Raw genomic sequence first — 16,695 nt, 5'->3', positions numbered from 1 at the left:
TGGAACACCCTTGTGGCAGGAGGCCTTTCAGATTGGTGGCATGCCAGGGCAAATGTGGGAACCAGAACTATTAGTCATAGACAGCCAGTGCCTAGAAGCCTGGGACTGAGATTGTTGAAGAGTGTGAGTGATTCTCCGTGCTTGCTCAGCTTGGCTGAAACCTCATTTTCTCCCCCTATTCTACCACAAAGGGCTCCCTCACGGAAGCCAATTCATTGTGAAAGATCTCTATGGCCCTTGGCAACCTTGGAATCACTCTGTATAGACTTTTCCTCACTGTTCTTGGTGTCATTATGCCCAGAGGCAAATCAGAAGATGGTAAATTACTTCTGAGAGTTGGGGCTGAGCAGGAAGAGAGGGTGCTCCCAACTATTGAGTCTGGCCTTTAATGCCCAGGCCCACTTTACTGTACCAGAGCCAAAGACTTCTAGAGTCAGGCAGGGCACACATGTCTAGCCCTGGCCATGTTGATCCCAGCCAGGCTGGTCCCAGAAACCCAAAGCTGGCCATCGGCCCCTCCTCTTCACCTGGTAACTGAAGTCAATTATGCAGATAATAGGATGGATGCGGCAGGGCTTTTTCATCACATACATTATTCTAATAGAAATGCGTACCGCGACCCAAGCTTTGTGACAGTCCATTTTAGAAGACTCTTGCCGAGCAAATCAAGTGCGCAGTGAGAAATTGGAGAAAGCATTTTTCCTCAGCAGTATCTGCCAGCTCTCTCCTAAGCAGCCAGGGCCCAGACAAGCCCCAGCTGCGAAAAGGGATGCAGAATGCTCCCCCTCTTCCGAGCCCACTAAATAGTCCAGAGGAATCTGAAATGCGGTGCCCATCCGTTAAATAAATGCTTCTTACCCAAGCCGGCCATTCTTTCTTGCTCTCTCTCTAAAGCATTGCTATTCCCTCAGTCCACATTCAGATGCACACCTTTTTGTCAGCTACTTAAAATCATTAAGTGAACTTAATTAGGTTTGTCAATCCCTAAGGCTGGCAGGGTGGCAAATAAGGCACTATATTCACTGTCCATTAACAGTCTGTTGTCTGAATGAGGCTGTGCGTTTTCTGAGCTCTACATAAGCAGCTTCAGCATTTCCTATGCAAAGATCTGCCCAGGGAGTCTGGGAGACAGACACCCAATTTCAAGGCCATCCTCTCTAAATCTGGCCCACTGCCCCAGAGGCCACCTCCCAAGATCCCCCAGAACCAATTTTTAACAGGCCTCTCTGTAAAGCTGAGCAAGACAAAGTCAAGGGGTGCATTCTCTAGGCAAAGACAGGCTCCAGTCAAGATCTCTAGCCAAGTCTGTTGTATCGACGAGCTCCAAACCCCACCAGCTGGGAAAGAGAGAGAGAGAGAGAGAGAGAGAGAGAGAGAGAACAATAACCCATGCAATCAAAAATATCATCTTTGGAGAAACTGAAAGAGCTGAGCAGGTGTGAACTATTGAGGGAAGAGAAATCCATGCTAAGGCTAGAAAGAGCTCAGCTGCCACGTTGTTAAATAGCACAGATCAGTGATGGAGCTGGAGGAGCCCCAAAGAGCTGGCTTTGCCCTTCTCCTTGACCGGGCTGCCCATGAAGAAGGAGGGCTAAGCTCTTCTAGCCATTGAGGCTTGAATTTCTTTCTCCATACAGAGCTAAGGTTGGGATAAGGGCAGTGGAATACCTATATGTTTGTTAGAACCACCTGGCCCCCATAATCCTGGCAGTCATGTGGCATGGACCTTATCTTCCCATAGACCCAGAGTAGTCCACCTGATACATGGAACTTCCCCTCATTCCCAAAGCAGTCCATATGGTATATGCTAGAACTCCAGACCTGAGGCCACAGCTGACTCTGGAGAGTGACTAAGTATCTGTGCTTTTGTGGAAACACAACAGGAAAGACTGGTTGCACCAGAAAGACTGAGAGCCTTGAGAAGGTCTCACACATCTTCAGCAGGAAGTGGGGAGCAGAGCCAGGAACAATCTTTTCTTCACAGGAAGTTCAGCTAAAGACACATAACCAGGTACCATCCAACCAGAGAATCCTGGATCTGAGTTGCCCCGATGGCCATCTGGCCTCTTGGCAAATGACCCCACAGAAAAGAAAGTCCCAGATTGGTTCTGCTGTCCCCTCCCTGCCCCAATACCCACCATCCCCTAACCCCATTCCCAAACTGCCTCTGTTTCACCGCTGCCCTCCCCACACCTCAGCATAAACCACCTTTGTTCCCCCTGTCCCTTCCCTGCAGCCTCAGGAGTCTGGAGCATTTGGGGAAGGGCTGGCACTGTGGCCTTTTGGGTGGACAGAGGCTGCATTGCATGTTTACATCTGATTCTACATCTGATTGAGTCTTCCCTGATTGTTAGGAGTGTTTCTGACTCAAAATATGTGCAATTCCCGGTGTCAATCAAACTCTTTTAAACAGCAGCTGCCACTGCCGTTGCCTTGCAGAGCACTTTAGAAACTCTTCTATTTAGAAACCATTCCATCCCCAGCGTGCATCATGCCTTCCATGCTAAGAGGCCCCGTGGCTGGTTGAGAACCTTGCAGCCCTAACCTCTCAGTAATGAGGAAGGACGGCAGAGAGAGAGGAGGGAGAGTAGATAGGGGACGGGGGCCATGCAGCCTCCCTGGAAGGACCCTGTTAGGGCAAAACAGGGATTTTGTCCCTGTCTCCCACACTCAGTGGGTGCACACATGTAATTTACCTGCTCAGGCACCCACAGCCTCCTGGAAGCCATCCCCATCGTACTCAGCTCCTCAGCCTGTGGATGACAGATTCAGAGATGGTGACCTAGAGAGGAGATGGTGACCCAGGAGATGGTGGGCTGTGGGGCCCTTATCCACTGCTGTTCCACCTGGGAACATGATCCTTTCCAGTCACCATCCCCAAGTGGCCCTATGCACCTGTTCTCTTACTGCCTGCGAGCTGCATCTCTCAAACGCTGGCAACTGCTGTAAACAGAACAGGATGACAGTGTTAAGACCCCTGTTGGCCACCTGAGAATCTAGGCCTGGCTGTGTCCTACTTACACATGCTTGAGCTGGGAGCTCATCCACAGACCGTGTCCCCTGGGGAAATCTGAGGCAACTATGACCTTGCCAAGGCTCGTGGAGAAGCCTGATGCGGGTGTGTGATTCACACGTGGCTCTCACTGTCTTTGTGTCCTTCCACACCCCTCACACGTGAGCCACAGGGGCTCTGCCCTGCTCTGAGACATCCCTCACTCTACTTCCTCTGCCACAGATGCCCTCTCCTCACTGTCCCCAGCCCCTCATCCACATCCCCAAGTCCTCGCCTTCTTTCGAAACCAACTTAAATGCTACCTTCTCTGTGAAGAAACCTTGATGGGTTTCCTGTTAATACTTACAGCCCACTCTGTATTGGTTACAAACTCCAAGGAATCATAGTCAAATTATTTAATATTTAAAGACGGGTCAGGCACTGCACAGAGTGCAGTGGAGACTGATGCTGGATGAGACATCAGATCCTTGAGGTCCCCTGACTGGGTTAAACTTTTGGTTGCTGGATAATGTGAAAAAATAGGGTACCAGGGCAGGAGCCAGGCTACCTGAGGCAACAAGCATGGGACACTTGGGGGACAATGGGTTTTCATCAGTTGGTACAGAAGCATTTTAGTATTTTAATAATGACTTCAGCTTTACCAGGGAGTACCCACTGACTGTCAAGTCCACTCATTTCTGCCCAACTCTCCATGCCCCAAAAGTGAAAGACTTCTCCTCAGAGTTTCAGAGAGTCCTAGACCCAAGCCCCAGACTCTAAACTGGATTAACATATGGAACAATCTCTTAGAAAGGGAAATACTCATGCTGGAGAAGTAGGGGGAGCTGTGGACTGCTCCCCTCTCACAACTGCTCTGAGATTAGGTAAGGCGGATAAAAACCACAGTAATAACCCAGGTATTGGCACACATTCACCAGATGCTGAATCCTGAGAAATGACCAACCCAGACTGTTCCTTACACACACTCCTCTTGACACACGTACAGGTTCTGGCTGCAGATTGTTGCGTGGTGGGGGCAAGGATCCAGAGCCACCGTGGCTTTTGACAATATCTCCATCAGCCTGGACTGCTACCTCACCAGTGAGTTCACCCTGTCCCTTGCACTTGGCCTTGACCCAGACTACCCTGAACCTTACTACCCCTCCTTAACCTAAGACCACCTGCCTCTCCCACCTTCCCTGGGGCATACACATCTGTCTCTCTTAAACAGAGGCTCACCTAACTCAGCACATGGGTCTTCTCTATTCTAGTTAGTGGGGAGGACAAGGTGCCACAGGATACAGCACCCAAATCAAGAAATCTGTTTGAGAGAAACCCACACAAGGAGCCGAAGCCCTGGGAAAGTACACCAAGAGAGATCCCCATCTTTGATCCTACAGGTAAGGGTTCAACTTACAAATGTGAGTAAAGTAAATTTTTTGTTGCAAAAGGCAGAAGAGAGATACGATGCGGTGATTGCAGTGGGGAGTGGTGTTTAAAGAATAAAATAGTCAAGCTTTAAAAGGAATAGAACCTAAACCCTGGCTGTGGGCTCCAAGAGGGTGCTGTTTGGGTCTCTTATTGCCTCGCCTATTGGAGCATCTAGAAGTTGTGCAAAGGGGTAACTGGAGCACCAACCCAGGCACCAACACAGGAGAACCAAGCTGGTGTCCTCTCCTCCCTTGAAAGCACTCCCCATTCACTGAACAAAGCAAACCCTACATCAGATTTCTTCCCCTCATAAAGAAGGCTGGGCCCAAAGCCAACGTTATTTGTTGCACAAAGACAGGCTAGCCCATTATGAGTAAAGGCCCAAAAGCTTCAGGTTCAACACATTTCCCCAAAGCATGGCTCCCCTCCAAAGCTGTTTGATTCAGCATCTTCTGGGCTGTAAGACTTCCCATGAAGACTCATACTGATTCGAACCCAGGCCTCTTCCGCCTCTGGCCCTAAACCATGGTGGGACTTCTCAGCTACTCTTTGTACCAGGAGGAAGTCTCTTAGACTCAATCTCCAAACCTGGCATGATGTTCCTTGGCAGTTATCAGACCTATGAGCCTCACCCCAGAGCTGAGAAGCCCCTGGCCAGACACCAGCAGGTCAAGGGGTTCCCCCAGGGTGGCCGTGGTGTAGGTGCCTGGGTATGGGAGTAGCGTGAGTAACCTGAAGAAGCAGGTGTACAGGCCTGTCTGCCACACTCTTTTTTCTATAAAAGGTCACTTTATTAAAATAACAATAGTTAATTATAAATGTTTAAAATTTCTACTTATAATGTGAAATCCTTGTTGAGTACAAAGTACAAAAAAAGAATTAGAGGCTTATACCTTCACACTAACTTCACTGACTCTCAACTTATTACATAAACATCAGCTTTGCTTCATCTTTGAAGCAAAGACATCTCATCCTTTCTCTGCCCTGAAGAGCCACCCCAGGTAGAGCTCTCTCTGTCCCCAATTCCTGCCTGATCTAACCCAGGGGCCAGACCTGGGCTTTTCCCTTCATCTCTCCCCTCTCTTCCCTTCACCTTTAACTAAAACCTCAAAACACCTTTTCATTTATTTTCCCGCATGAAAGTGAACCTGCCACCTCTCTCTGTTTCCTAACTCTGCCGCACCATCATTCATGAAACGGGCTAACGTGAGGGAGGCAGCCTTCTGTTGATCATTCAACGCCTCTCCCCACTGTCCCACCCCAGGGACTGAGCTCCAGAACTCCCAGGCCCCTAGTCAGTCACTGCCTCCCGACCATAAATTCAGGACACATTCAGCAAACATGGTGGCAAGCCCCCGGCCTGTCTGTCCACTAGCACTGATTACATGGCAGGGACTCTGGAAACATGTATTGATTGACCCGGGGGCACTTCAGGCTTGAGCTCAGTTCTCAGATCTCAGATGTTGGCAGCCCGCTCCCCTACAGCGAGCACTTAGGAGCAGCCATCCACCCTGCCTGCCTCCCCAGTTTATTGCCGTATAATCCCCACTGCCCCTAAAAGGCTCATTGATGAGGGTCTGCCCAGTGGCCACTCAGACTAATGAAAGCATGTGGTGGCTGGAAAGCGGCAATGCTACCTGCAACCTCCGACTAAAATCAGAAGCGAGTGGTTGCCTGAGAGGCTGGAGCTTCCTCTGCTGCCCAGCCCAACCTCAGAGCAGGAAGGACAGGCAGGTGGCTGTGGGTCAGCATTCTGTCTCCAGACCCCCTGCCAGAATGACCCCAACTGCAAGAGAAGAGAACATTGAGGCAAATATATCCACAAGCAGCCGAGATGGCTCCTTGGAAGGGCTTTAGAGAACTAGATACAGAGGCAGTGTTTTCCCAGGAACCGGCTCTCACATTGGGGAGCAAGCAGGGGGGGAGAAGCTGAGGCAGGCTCCCGACCCCTACCCCTGCTGACAGATGCTGCAGTCCCACCCTGTCGCCCACCCCTAGCAGTGTGTGGTGGGGGTGTCTCTGATTCATCAGAAGAAGGATGAGCAGGGTGGCCCTGTCCCACCAACACAGGACAACATCCACCATGGCCCCTGAAGCAGCACTTGGCCAGGACTCAGCCTCGTGGTCAGGGAGAATGGGCACCCAAGTCCATGCTGAGTCCCTCCCTCACCTGGCTTTCATCTAGACCCAACCACAGCCCTTACACACTTCCTCTGTGCCAGTTATGTGCTCAGAGATACTGAGCAGACCACGACCCAGTCCAGCACTCCAAGAACCCCCAGTCTAGAAGAGGAGAGCACAGGTGGAAAAGGAGGGGGTGTCCTGTGAACCATTGGGTCATGGCTTGCGAGGTGAAGCTTAACCAGACTGAGAGGGCCTCCGGAGAAGGAGGGAGGGATGTGCTGGGAAGGGGAAGGAAGGGAAGGAGCAATCAAGGAGCCTGCCTGACCTGGGCTGGGCTGGGCTGTTTCACACACCAATCGATCCAGTCCTCACTCTGGCCACGGGTAGCTGCGGTCATTACCACTGTGGGATGAGAAGATAGTCTAGAGGAATGAGCCCCACAGCTGATAAGGAATGGAGCCAAGATGTGACCCCAAAATCTATGTTCTTTCAGTCAACTATGCTACTTTAGGTGTCCGTGTCCAGAGATAAACACTAAAAATGGAAGAGAGCAGGAGAACACCCCAGACGAAAGTCCCTGCCTGCATGTCCAGTAAACAAGTCAGCCCCCAACCTTCCAACAAAGGATGGAGGAGACAAAATAACAAGATTGTCTTCCCAAAGTTCAGCACTGTCAGTTTTCGCTGGGCTAGAACAAGGGCGGCTGCTGGCCTCTCAGCTCTTCTCCTGGCAGATGTGAGAGCACCTCCTAGAAACACAAAGGTCACATTGGGCCTTTTGAAAACAGGTACTCACAAAATGTCCAGGTTTCCCCAAACACTCCGCACATCCCCTAAGTCAGCCCCATGATGAGGGCCTCACCTCCAGATTTGGGGGTGGTCTCACCCCTAAGCCCATGAGCTGAGCCACTGGAGCACCTAGTCAGGGAAAAGCCAGTCCAGGTGCTTCCCGAAGCTTTCTCGGAAGTTTGAGTCACTTTAGCTAATCAGATGAAGAAACTCAGAGAGAAAATGGGGCGAGTATTAAGTCTGGGGAAATTACATTTGTCAGCTTTGCACATACAATTACACTAACCAAATGGTTGGGATAATGCAATCACAGGGCTACAGAGTTTCTCTCTCTCTCTTTCTCTCTCTCTCTCTGTCTTTTTCTCTCTCTCTCTCTAGGCAGTAATGACTATGCAAGAGGCTCTGCCACCCACCCCTAAAGCCCAGATAAGGACAGGAAGGACCCCCAAGGCCCAGTGATCCTGCCTCAGCTTTCTCACCCCTCTGTCATTCTCCCATGAGCTCACATGTTGTATAGGAGGGCAAGAAGGAATCAGCTCAGTTTATGTAACAATCTGCCCAAACCATGGGCCCAGCCCACAGGTATCTGTAACTCATGGAGCCTTAGCATCAAATCACAGCCTTGCCTGTGAATTGTATAGTGACAGTTGGTTTACTGTTTTCTCAGTAGATGTCTCTTGCCAAAGAGTGGGGGCTGAGAGACAATTAGAACTGGGTAGGATCATGAAGAGAGCACTGGACCAGGAGTCAGAAACTCTGTGCACAGCCTTGGCAGGTCTGTGCTAGTAAGCCATGGTCCAGAGGTGTGTCCCATCTCTGTACAGCCTTCTCTCTCCTCATCTAACAGCTGGGACATGTCAGCAAACCCACAAGTAGCAGAGCTCAGAGGAGAGGGGCTAATGTCAACACAGGCAAAGGCAAGAAAATGTTTCTCTTTTTTTTTTTATTTATTTTTGAGAGAGAATGAGAGAGACACAGAGAGAGAGTGAATGCGAGAGCATGCTCTAGCGGCAGAGGGGCAGAGAGAAAGAAAGGGCAGAGGATCCAAAGTGGGCTCTCTGACATCAGCACAGATGTGGGGCTTGAACTCACAAACTGTGAAATCATGACCAGAGTGGGTGTCAGACACTTAACTGACTGAGCCACCCAGGCACCCTGAAAACTGCTTCAAAACTCAAGGTTTGGGGGCATTTGAGTGGTTCAATTGGTTAAGCATCCAATTTTGGCTCAGGTCATGATCTCATGGTTCATGAGTTTAAGCCCCGCATCTGGCTCTGTGCTGACAGCTCAGAGCCTGGAACCTGCTTCAGATTCTGTGTCTCCCTCTCTCACTGCTTGCTCCCTCTCTCTCTCTCTCCCTCTCAAAAATAAATAAACTTTTAAAAAAAAAAAAAAAAAAAACCTCAAGATTTGAAGTAAACTCTTCAGGTCCCTCCCCATCACCAGCCCATAGTTCTAAAGGAAGAAGGGATGCGGGCTGAGGGAGCCAGAGCTTTCTTGGCCTGTCTCTCCAATTAACCCGCAGCGCTGCTAATGTGCCCAGAAGAAAGGGTAACAGACTGTCCATTTCCACACACGCTCCTATGATTCAAGAACAGATGCCAATTTCAATGAGAAAGTTTTATGTGTTTTATATAAATTGATTGAGTCTATTTCTGCTAAATGCATTATCCATTCACCACAGAACAACTATTAGACTTAATAGAATTTGTAGCCAGAGCCATTATGATCCAAGCATGCCCTTCTGGGGATGACGGCATTGTGGCAAGGCAGGCTTCCCAGGGCCTTGCCCCCTCACTCGCAACCTGTCTTCTCATGTCCACCAGAGCCATCTGTGCTCAGGCTCTGCAGGCACAGCCAGGCTCACTTCAGTGGCACACCCTAATAGTCAGGACTCACCTAGCTCCTGAACAAATAAATGTATCCTAATCCAGTTCCAAACAAATCCTTTCATCCTGTTGCTTACCGGCACCTGCTGGCTTGGGGGTAGTGAGGAAGCTGGGGTCCCTACTTTCGCCTTAGCTCTTTACCATGTGCCGGTTTGGAGGCAGGGGCCCCCAAGGCACTGGGAGGACAGGAAACAAGTCAGGATAGAAGTCCCAGGGAGCCCCACCCACCCCGGTAGAACCCAGATTGGACTCTTGGGTTCATCGCATCGTTAACAGCTTTCCCCAGAAATGCACAGTGATAGAATCTGGGACTTCCTGGGCACGACAGGGACCAGATCCACCCCAGGGTTTCTCCAAGTGCATCCTCACACCACCTGCTTCTGATCATCTTGCCAGGGGAGGGAGGACCCAGAGGTGCTGCTCATTAAAATGAAGCTTCCTGGTCTTGTGGACCAGGACTTGTGGAATCTGGATGTCTAGGAAAAAAGAGCTCACACTCTGCATGTTTAACAGAACTCTCAAGAAAAGCCTGATGTGAAACAAAGTTTAACAGCGCTCTTTTATTTTTTTTTTTTTAATATTTTATTTATTTCTAGGAGAGAGAGACAGCGTGAGCAGGGGAGGGTCAGAGAGAGAGGGAGTCACAGACTGAAACAGGCTCCAGGCTCCGAGCTGGCAGTCAGCACAGAGCCCGACGCGGGGCTCGAACCCACAAACCGCGAGATCATGACCTAAGCGAAAGTCGGAAAGTCAGACGCTTAACCGACTAAGCCACCTAGGCGCCCCTTAACAGCCCTCTTTTAAAAGAGCAGCCTCTTTTAAACAGATGAGGAGCCCAGGGCTAGAGATGGTAAGACACTAGCAAAGTGTCACAGTCACGTGGCATACTTTTAAGTTTTTATCTCTCAGCCCGCAAAGGCTTGCATTTTGTCTTCACCTCTTTACCCCTAAAAAACATCAGTCACAGGGCAGTGCTGGGTGTCAGGAACTGTACTGGGCTCTTCTATATGCAGTGTTTCATTAGTTGGTACTATAATATGATCCCCCTTTTACAGATGAGGAAATTGGCCCACAAAAGGTAAGTAACTTGCCTTAAATTATACTACTTGTGAAAGAGGCTGAAGAACATGGTCTCTTGTTTTTCAATCATATAGAAAAATTAAATTTTCTAAGCCAGGTAACGTGTGGAAGGGCAAGTTGTAATAAATCCTAAAGGAATCCTACTGTTGACTAGTCTTCTAGAAGAATCTCTTCTCTGAAAAACTCAGTTTCTAGTGCTTTTGCTTAGACAGAGCACATCTGCATCTTCCTGATACTCAAAACAGCACACTAGGCACACAATGTACCCACAGACACGTAAGAAAGCCGATAATTGCAGCTAATTGGCATCCCTCTGTGCAAACCCCCTCCCCCCTCCCCAGTCAGTGCACATGGAAGGCAGTTAGTCAGCATTCATTCACCTGGGGGGAGCAATTCCTTATGACTTGGGCAGGCGTGCGGCCATCGATACAATCCTTGGGGCTGGCCATGTTCCTGTTCAGCTGGCCTGCTTTTTAACCAAGTGCTGTGTTCCTTCTTATTTTCCTAAATTTAGATTATCACCTATTTATAGCAAGGGAACTAGTGATGACGCAGGAAGCACCAGCCTTTACAAGGTTTGTGGGCCTCCAGTCACCGCAGCAGGTTCAGTGCCCTCCCAGTTACAATGTCACTCTTCATCTGAGAGTGTCTGCCTTCCCTGGGAGCTAACACGGCTGTGCTCTGGGAAGAGATGTGGCGTGGAACTAATCCGTGATTCATGATCCCCATTACTGACGTTAAAGAGTCTCTTCCAGTACAAGAGGTTTTGTACTTTGGAGACCCAGTCAGCATCCCCAAGAGGTGGCCTGCGTGGTTGCCAAGGGAGAGAAAGTTGCTTGCACGGGGACCTGGTGACGGTGCAGTGTGGAGCGGAAGGCTGAGTAGGAGGCTTGCTACCCTACAGAGCCCCCACCAGCAATGGCTTCCTGGCAGCCTGCCTCCTTTAATCTATACAGTTACTAGGCACGCTCAGCATCGTTCATTTGGTCTTTACAGGCTCCCGGAGGATAGACATCACTATCAGGAAGCAGTATGCCATAGGTTTTTGTTTGTTTATTTGCTTGTTTTTTATTGAAGTATACTCGACACCCAATGTTACATAAGTTTCAGGCGTACAGCATCGTGATTCAGCACGTCCATACGTGATGCTGTGCTCACCACAAGTGTATCTGCCATCTGGCAGCATGGAACACTGTTACAACACCACTGATTATATTCCCCCTGCTGTACATCCCATCCCCATGACTCATTCATTCCATGACTAGAAGCCTGCACCTCCCGTGCCATGTCACCCATTTTTGAGTCTGGCATGCTCTTCAAGAGCACTGACTACCTGTGTTCAAGTCCCAGCTATGTCACTTACTTTAAGTTACTCCCTTATCCTTTCCATGCCTTTGTTTTCCTGTGCCATAAAAAAAAATGCTTACATTATTAGTGCTTACATTTCATAAGCTTTCATAAGCTCGATAAAAGGATTACATGAGTGAAGGCATGTCACAGGCTGAAAGGAGAGCAGGACACAAAGTGAGCTGTATGAGCCATCACTGTTTTCTCATTTCAGATGTAAGAGAAGGTTGTATGACTTGTCCCACCCATCACATACAGAGCCAGGATCCAGACTCCAGCTGGCTCACTCCAAAGTCTCCCCGCTCTAACCCCGTGCCCACTGGGAGCAATCCCAAAAACCACCCAACCGCTGATCACGGCAAGGGAAAAGCTCTTGCTATATCCAGATCGACCGGTTTTCTCTTTCCACTCAGGAGATTCACTCAGCATTCAACACAGAAAACATCATTACTTTCTAGTCAGTGTGCTTCTATAATTCCCTAAATCCCAATCCTAAAAGAAAAAAAAAATCATGTAGGGCTGAGTTCAATTCAACAAGTTTAACAAGCATGTGCTCTCTGCCTGCTCTGCGCCAAGCCCCGTGCTGGGTGCTGTGGGGCCTGCAGCTGGGAGTGAGCTGAAGCGCCACTCTTGAAAAATGCACCACCCAGAGCCGGGTTCACATAAGCCTGATATGAAACCATGGCTATCTCAGCACAAGAGAAATTCCAGTTCCATTTCCAATTCTGATGGCATCTGGAATTAGGATGGGTTCCCTGAAACCCCCTCCCACTGCCAGCTCCATGTTTCTGGCTTCACCCTGTGCTGGATGCTGAGCAGGTCTTCATCCAAGATTGGTGCATTGCTAATTATACTCGACTGATCACCACTTTTGAAAAGAAATCTAGTGTCCTTTGAGAAAGGGGAGAATCAATATTGTTACTTCAGAACTTCCCAGTCCTGGGCCCCCTAGAGAACTAGCACAGCATTATCCAGCTCTGACAGGCTCAAAAATACCTCACAAATGCCCAGCCTAATGCTCCATGGTATTTGGAAGTATGGCAAGGCTACAGACAAAATGCTGTAACACCAGGCCATGACTCCTGCTAGCAGAGGAGAGGATTCACTGCCTTTCTCTCTCCTGGATGGCTTGAGAAGACATGTTCCTCTTTTCCCATTTGTTTCAGTGAAAGGCTGCATAAATGAGAGACAACAAATGATCCAGGAACTCTGGTCTCAGCACACCTTGATTAAGATCATTTAGCTCCAAGACCAGCAGAACGCAAAAGACCCCTCCATCAGTGCAAATACATTAAGCACTTGTTTTGGGGAAAGACCATTTTAATTATCATCCTACTCCCAGACTTGCTGGGTCAGCCTGCAAAACAACCCTACGTCCCCTTGGAGCTTCTTCAGCTTTCTGCTTATTGCAGCAAAGCTTCAGTTGTCCTGGACAGAGAGATTTATTTTAATTCATCTGGGCCCAGAGCTGGACAGAGAAACTAAGAGGAGAAAGGCTGAAATACTAACTCTAGACCACAAGAACAAGATCTAGGAACAAGAGGTGGAATCACCCTGGCCATCACTGAGTCAAGGAGGACGGAGAGAGAAGGCACCAGGAAGAACAGAGTCTAGCCAGTGCCCTCCATGCTGGGTGCTTACACAAAAGATGAGGAAGCTGATGAAAGTGCTGGGGTGGGGTTTTGGGGTGGCTAGATAGTGATTTATTGCTTTATAACACATTATCATAAATGCAGTAGCTTAAAACAACACACATTTGTATTATCAGTTTCTGTAGGTCAGGAAACCAAGCACGGTTCAACTGGGTCCTCTGCTCCATAGTTTCCCATAAGGTTACAATCAAGGTATTAGCCAAGGCTGAGTCTCATCTGAAAGCACGATCAGGGAAGGTTCTATTCCAAGTTCACACAATTGTTGGCAGTTCTTGGAGAAGCCTAGTAAGAGGAGAGGAGGAGGGAGAGGGAGAAAGAGAGAGTCTGTAAGCAAGATGGAAGTTACAATCTTATGTAATCATGAAAATGACATCCCATCACCTTTATCATATTTTATTGCTTTGAGGCAATGCACAGGTTTCATGCACACTCAAAGGCGGGGGGGGGAGGGTTTAAAGCAAGGGGTGACTACCAAGATGCAGAGATCCCTGGGGACTACCTTAGAGCCTACCTGCAGTGGGCTTTTGTGTGCCAGAGGTCACTCAATCACCAGGAAGCTTTGAGACTTCATTGTGGAGTATCATGGGCAGATTCCCAAAAGTGATCTCAAACCTATCAGACACTTAAATATTCACAAAACACCTACTGAGTGCAAGATGATAAGTGAGTTGACAAAGATTCCTGGAGACCAAGGTCTCAAAAGCTCTGCAATTTGAGAATCAAAGGGTCTGGGCCCCAGGTTTCCCTTCATGTGGAAAGCAGGGATAATAATGAATTGCCACAGTTCTTTCTCAGAGCAGGCTATTGTAGTGAGCAAATGAGATCACTTCTAACAGCCTTTGAAGGGTACAAAAGAATATACTGATATAAAATCCTGTGATACTGCTATTAACATTATTAAAATACATAATGGAAAAGATTGGGCCAGTTTACTCATCCCTCCATATGTTGCCCTTTATAAATTTTCAGTGTATTTATAATCCTCCTCCTCCCCAAACTATGAGCTGTGCACCTTTGTTTATACATAAGTGTGTGTCCTAGGTATATTTTTCCTTGAAATTTTTTGCAAAAGTTTCAAGCAAATCCCAGCTCTGAGCTCTTAAAGTGGAAAAGGGAGAGGGGGTGGTATTTTGAATTTTGAGTCCTCTTGTCCAAGAAATTCCCCCAACACAGTTCATCGTCAATTTGAAAATGAAACCTTCAAATTTCATTTGAGGAAAGTAAGTGACTTATGTGGGGCCGTAGAGGATTGCTCCAAAAAGACCCACTCGTTAATAAAAATTGAAAGTATTTTTAGTATTTTAAAGCTTGTCAAGATCTTAATCTTAATGGGGACTCCAGACCTTTCCCCAGGAACAGTTTTTTAAACAAATCCCAAGAGATTAGATCTGAGAGGTCTGATTTAGTTTTTATAGTAAATAGTGACAATGTCTTCATAATGATGTGAGCATATTTTACTAATTTAATTATTATTTTTTAAGTGATTGACAGATTGATCCTATTCCAGGATTAATGTTAACAATCATGGCTTGCACTTGTCCAGCAACCTAACAGAATCAGGAAAACTCCCCAGGCCTCAGAATAGCTCCCTGAAAAAGAGAACTATTTCCTTTCCTCAGCTGGCTTTATGACTTTGATCTACTAACTAGTTCATTCAGCTTATCAATTGATAGGTTCCATCAGCTATCAGATCAATGGGGTGTCCACACTGCTAAGGAGTAGGACTTAAGCATTCTTGTAAAGACTGCAGGGCTCCCTACATTTCAGTAACATGGGTGTGGTTGTATGTATATGAGTGTGTGCTGATTATGTATGTGGATAACTATGTGAAGATGGTGGCTGGCCCCTCAGGACCCTACCCCTTTCTGTTTTGCAGTTACGGATAAGAGACAACATACCTTTCAACAAACATCCATTTATATGACCAGGACTACCCTGGATCCTTCTATGCTATATTGCTCTAATTCTAATACAGGAACACAAAGGGCCAATGGTGTTCCCATCAAACCACACCTCAGCATGCATGATCTTCTCCTTCTGACCCCTCAAGTAGGTTTGGGGGCTAGTATTTGGTCTACTCTCTTCTTTCTATATTGTTTTGTTCTTCACTCAACAAAGGTTTGTTAACCTCCTCCTATGTGACTGGCGATGTTGTAGGTCCTGGAGGCAAAGCAGTGAAAAAAAATCAACTAAGTCTTATTTAGGCTTATATAGAGTTCATATTCTGCTAAGAGTGACAGACAACAAACAAGTGTACAAGTGACATAGTTTCAGATAGTGGTGTTTTGTAGAGAAATCAAAGCAAGTTAAGGGAACAGAAATGACAGTGGCAGAGCATATGTGGTATGTGCATATGTGCTACAACAGTGGGGGTGTTAACAGAGAAAACTTCAGATGCCTTCAAAGGTATGTCAAAGCAGAATCAGATAGTACTATTTGTCACCACCATTAAGGTCCTATGCTTTATTCTTAGGTTGGCATGGCCTTGGGAAACCTCCAAGACCCTCAGACATAGCTATAACTCTCATAAACTCTAATGGCCTTGACCATGAAGTGTGCAGAGATGCAGCAGAGGATGGGTAGAAAAAGGGGAACATGGCTGGAATGAGCAAGCCAGGTGGGATGTGAGTGACCCAGATGCCTGGCTCCTCACCAGAGGGATGGCAAGCCAAAAGCCATTGACAATTGTCCAAAGAAACTTTGCAAACCTACTCCCTATCTAAGCCAGCATTGCTCTTTGAGGATAGCAGCAGGAGTCTCTGGTCACTGGTGTTTCTACTACAAGCAGGTGGGAGATCTTGATTCTAAGAGGGCTTCATTCAGATTGAAGTAGAACCCAGACAATAGCTGGGAGCCCAAGAAAGGGTCCAGTCCCATAACAAAAAGTTCTTTATAGATGACTGTTGCATTAGTCCAATGGCCTTATATACGACTAGTGTCATTAATTCAGTACCTGATGATGTCAAGACACACATCTCTATGATATTCTTGGCCTTTTCCTCATGCTTGTTGATTGTGGCACTCATCTCTAGCTACCATGGCAGCAGCATCAGCAGGAATAAGAGAGAAATATCTCTTCTCTCCTTTTCTCTAGTCCTCTCATCTCAGATACATTGCCTTCTTTTTTTTTTTTTTTTTTTTTTTTGGTCCACCATTTGGTCCTATTTCTTCTACCACTACTTTCCCTTCTGCCCTTGACATCTGTATTCCCCACCCTCAGGTGTCTTTGTTTTCCAATTCATCTTAGAGGGACCAAGACCCAGACCCAGACTCAGCACATTTGTTCTTTCTAGTTCCAAATCACTTGGCCACTTGGGCTGCCTATACTACATGCGTCCATCTATCAGGCTTTGTAAGGGTTTCACCTGTCACGACTTAGAACCAGACAATAA

At 47.6% G+C, this 16,695-nt stretch overlaps 1 protein-coding gene across 1 annotated transcript in view; it reads left to right on the top strand.

Annotated features, from left to right (window-relative positions):
- ALK (ALK receptor tyrosine kinase) overlaps positions 1–16,695 on the top strand; it is a 671,693-nt gene that overhangs the window by 588,174 nt on the left and 66,824 nt on the right. Inside the window, exons 10-11 of the mRNA XM_039238463.1 lie at positions 3,999–4,093; positions 4,264–4,392. Of these exons, the coding sequence (XP_039094394.1) occupies positions 3,999–4,093; positions 4,264–4,392 (224 nt within the window). The remainder of the gene's footprint in view (positions 1–3,998; positions 4,094–4,263; positions 4,393–16,695) is intronic.

The sequence above is a fragment of the Hyaena hyaena genome, unplaced genomic scaffold, assembly GCF_003009895.1.
Source record: "Hyaena hyaena isolate Hyena2069 unplaced genomic scaffold, ASM300989v1 scaffold_140, whole genome shotgun sequence".
Classification (NCBI taxonomy): Eukaryota; Metazoa; Chordata; class Mammalia; order Carnivora; family Hyaenidae; genus Hyaena; species Hyaena hyaena.
The sequence above is the reverse complement of the archived record's forward strand: the minus strand, read 5'-3'. Positions and strand labels throughout refer to the sequence as shown.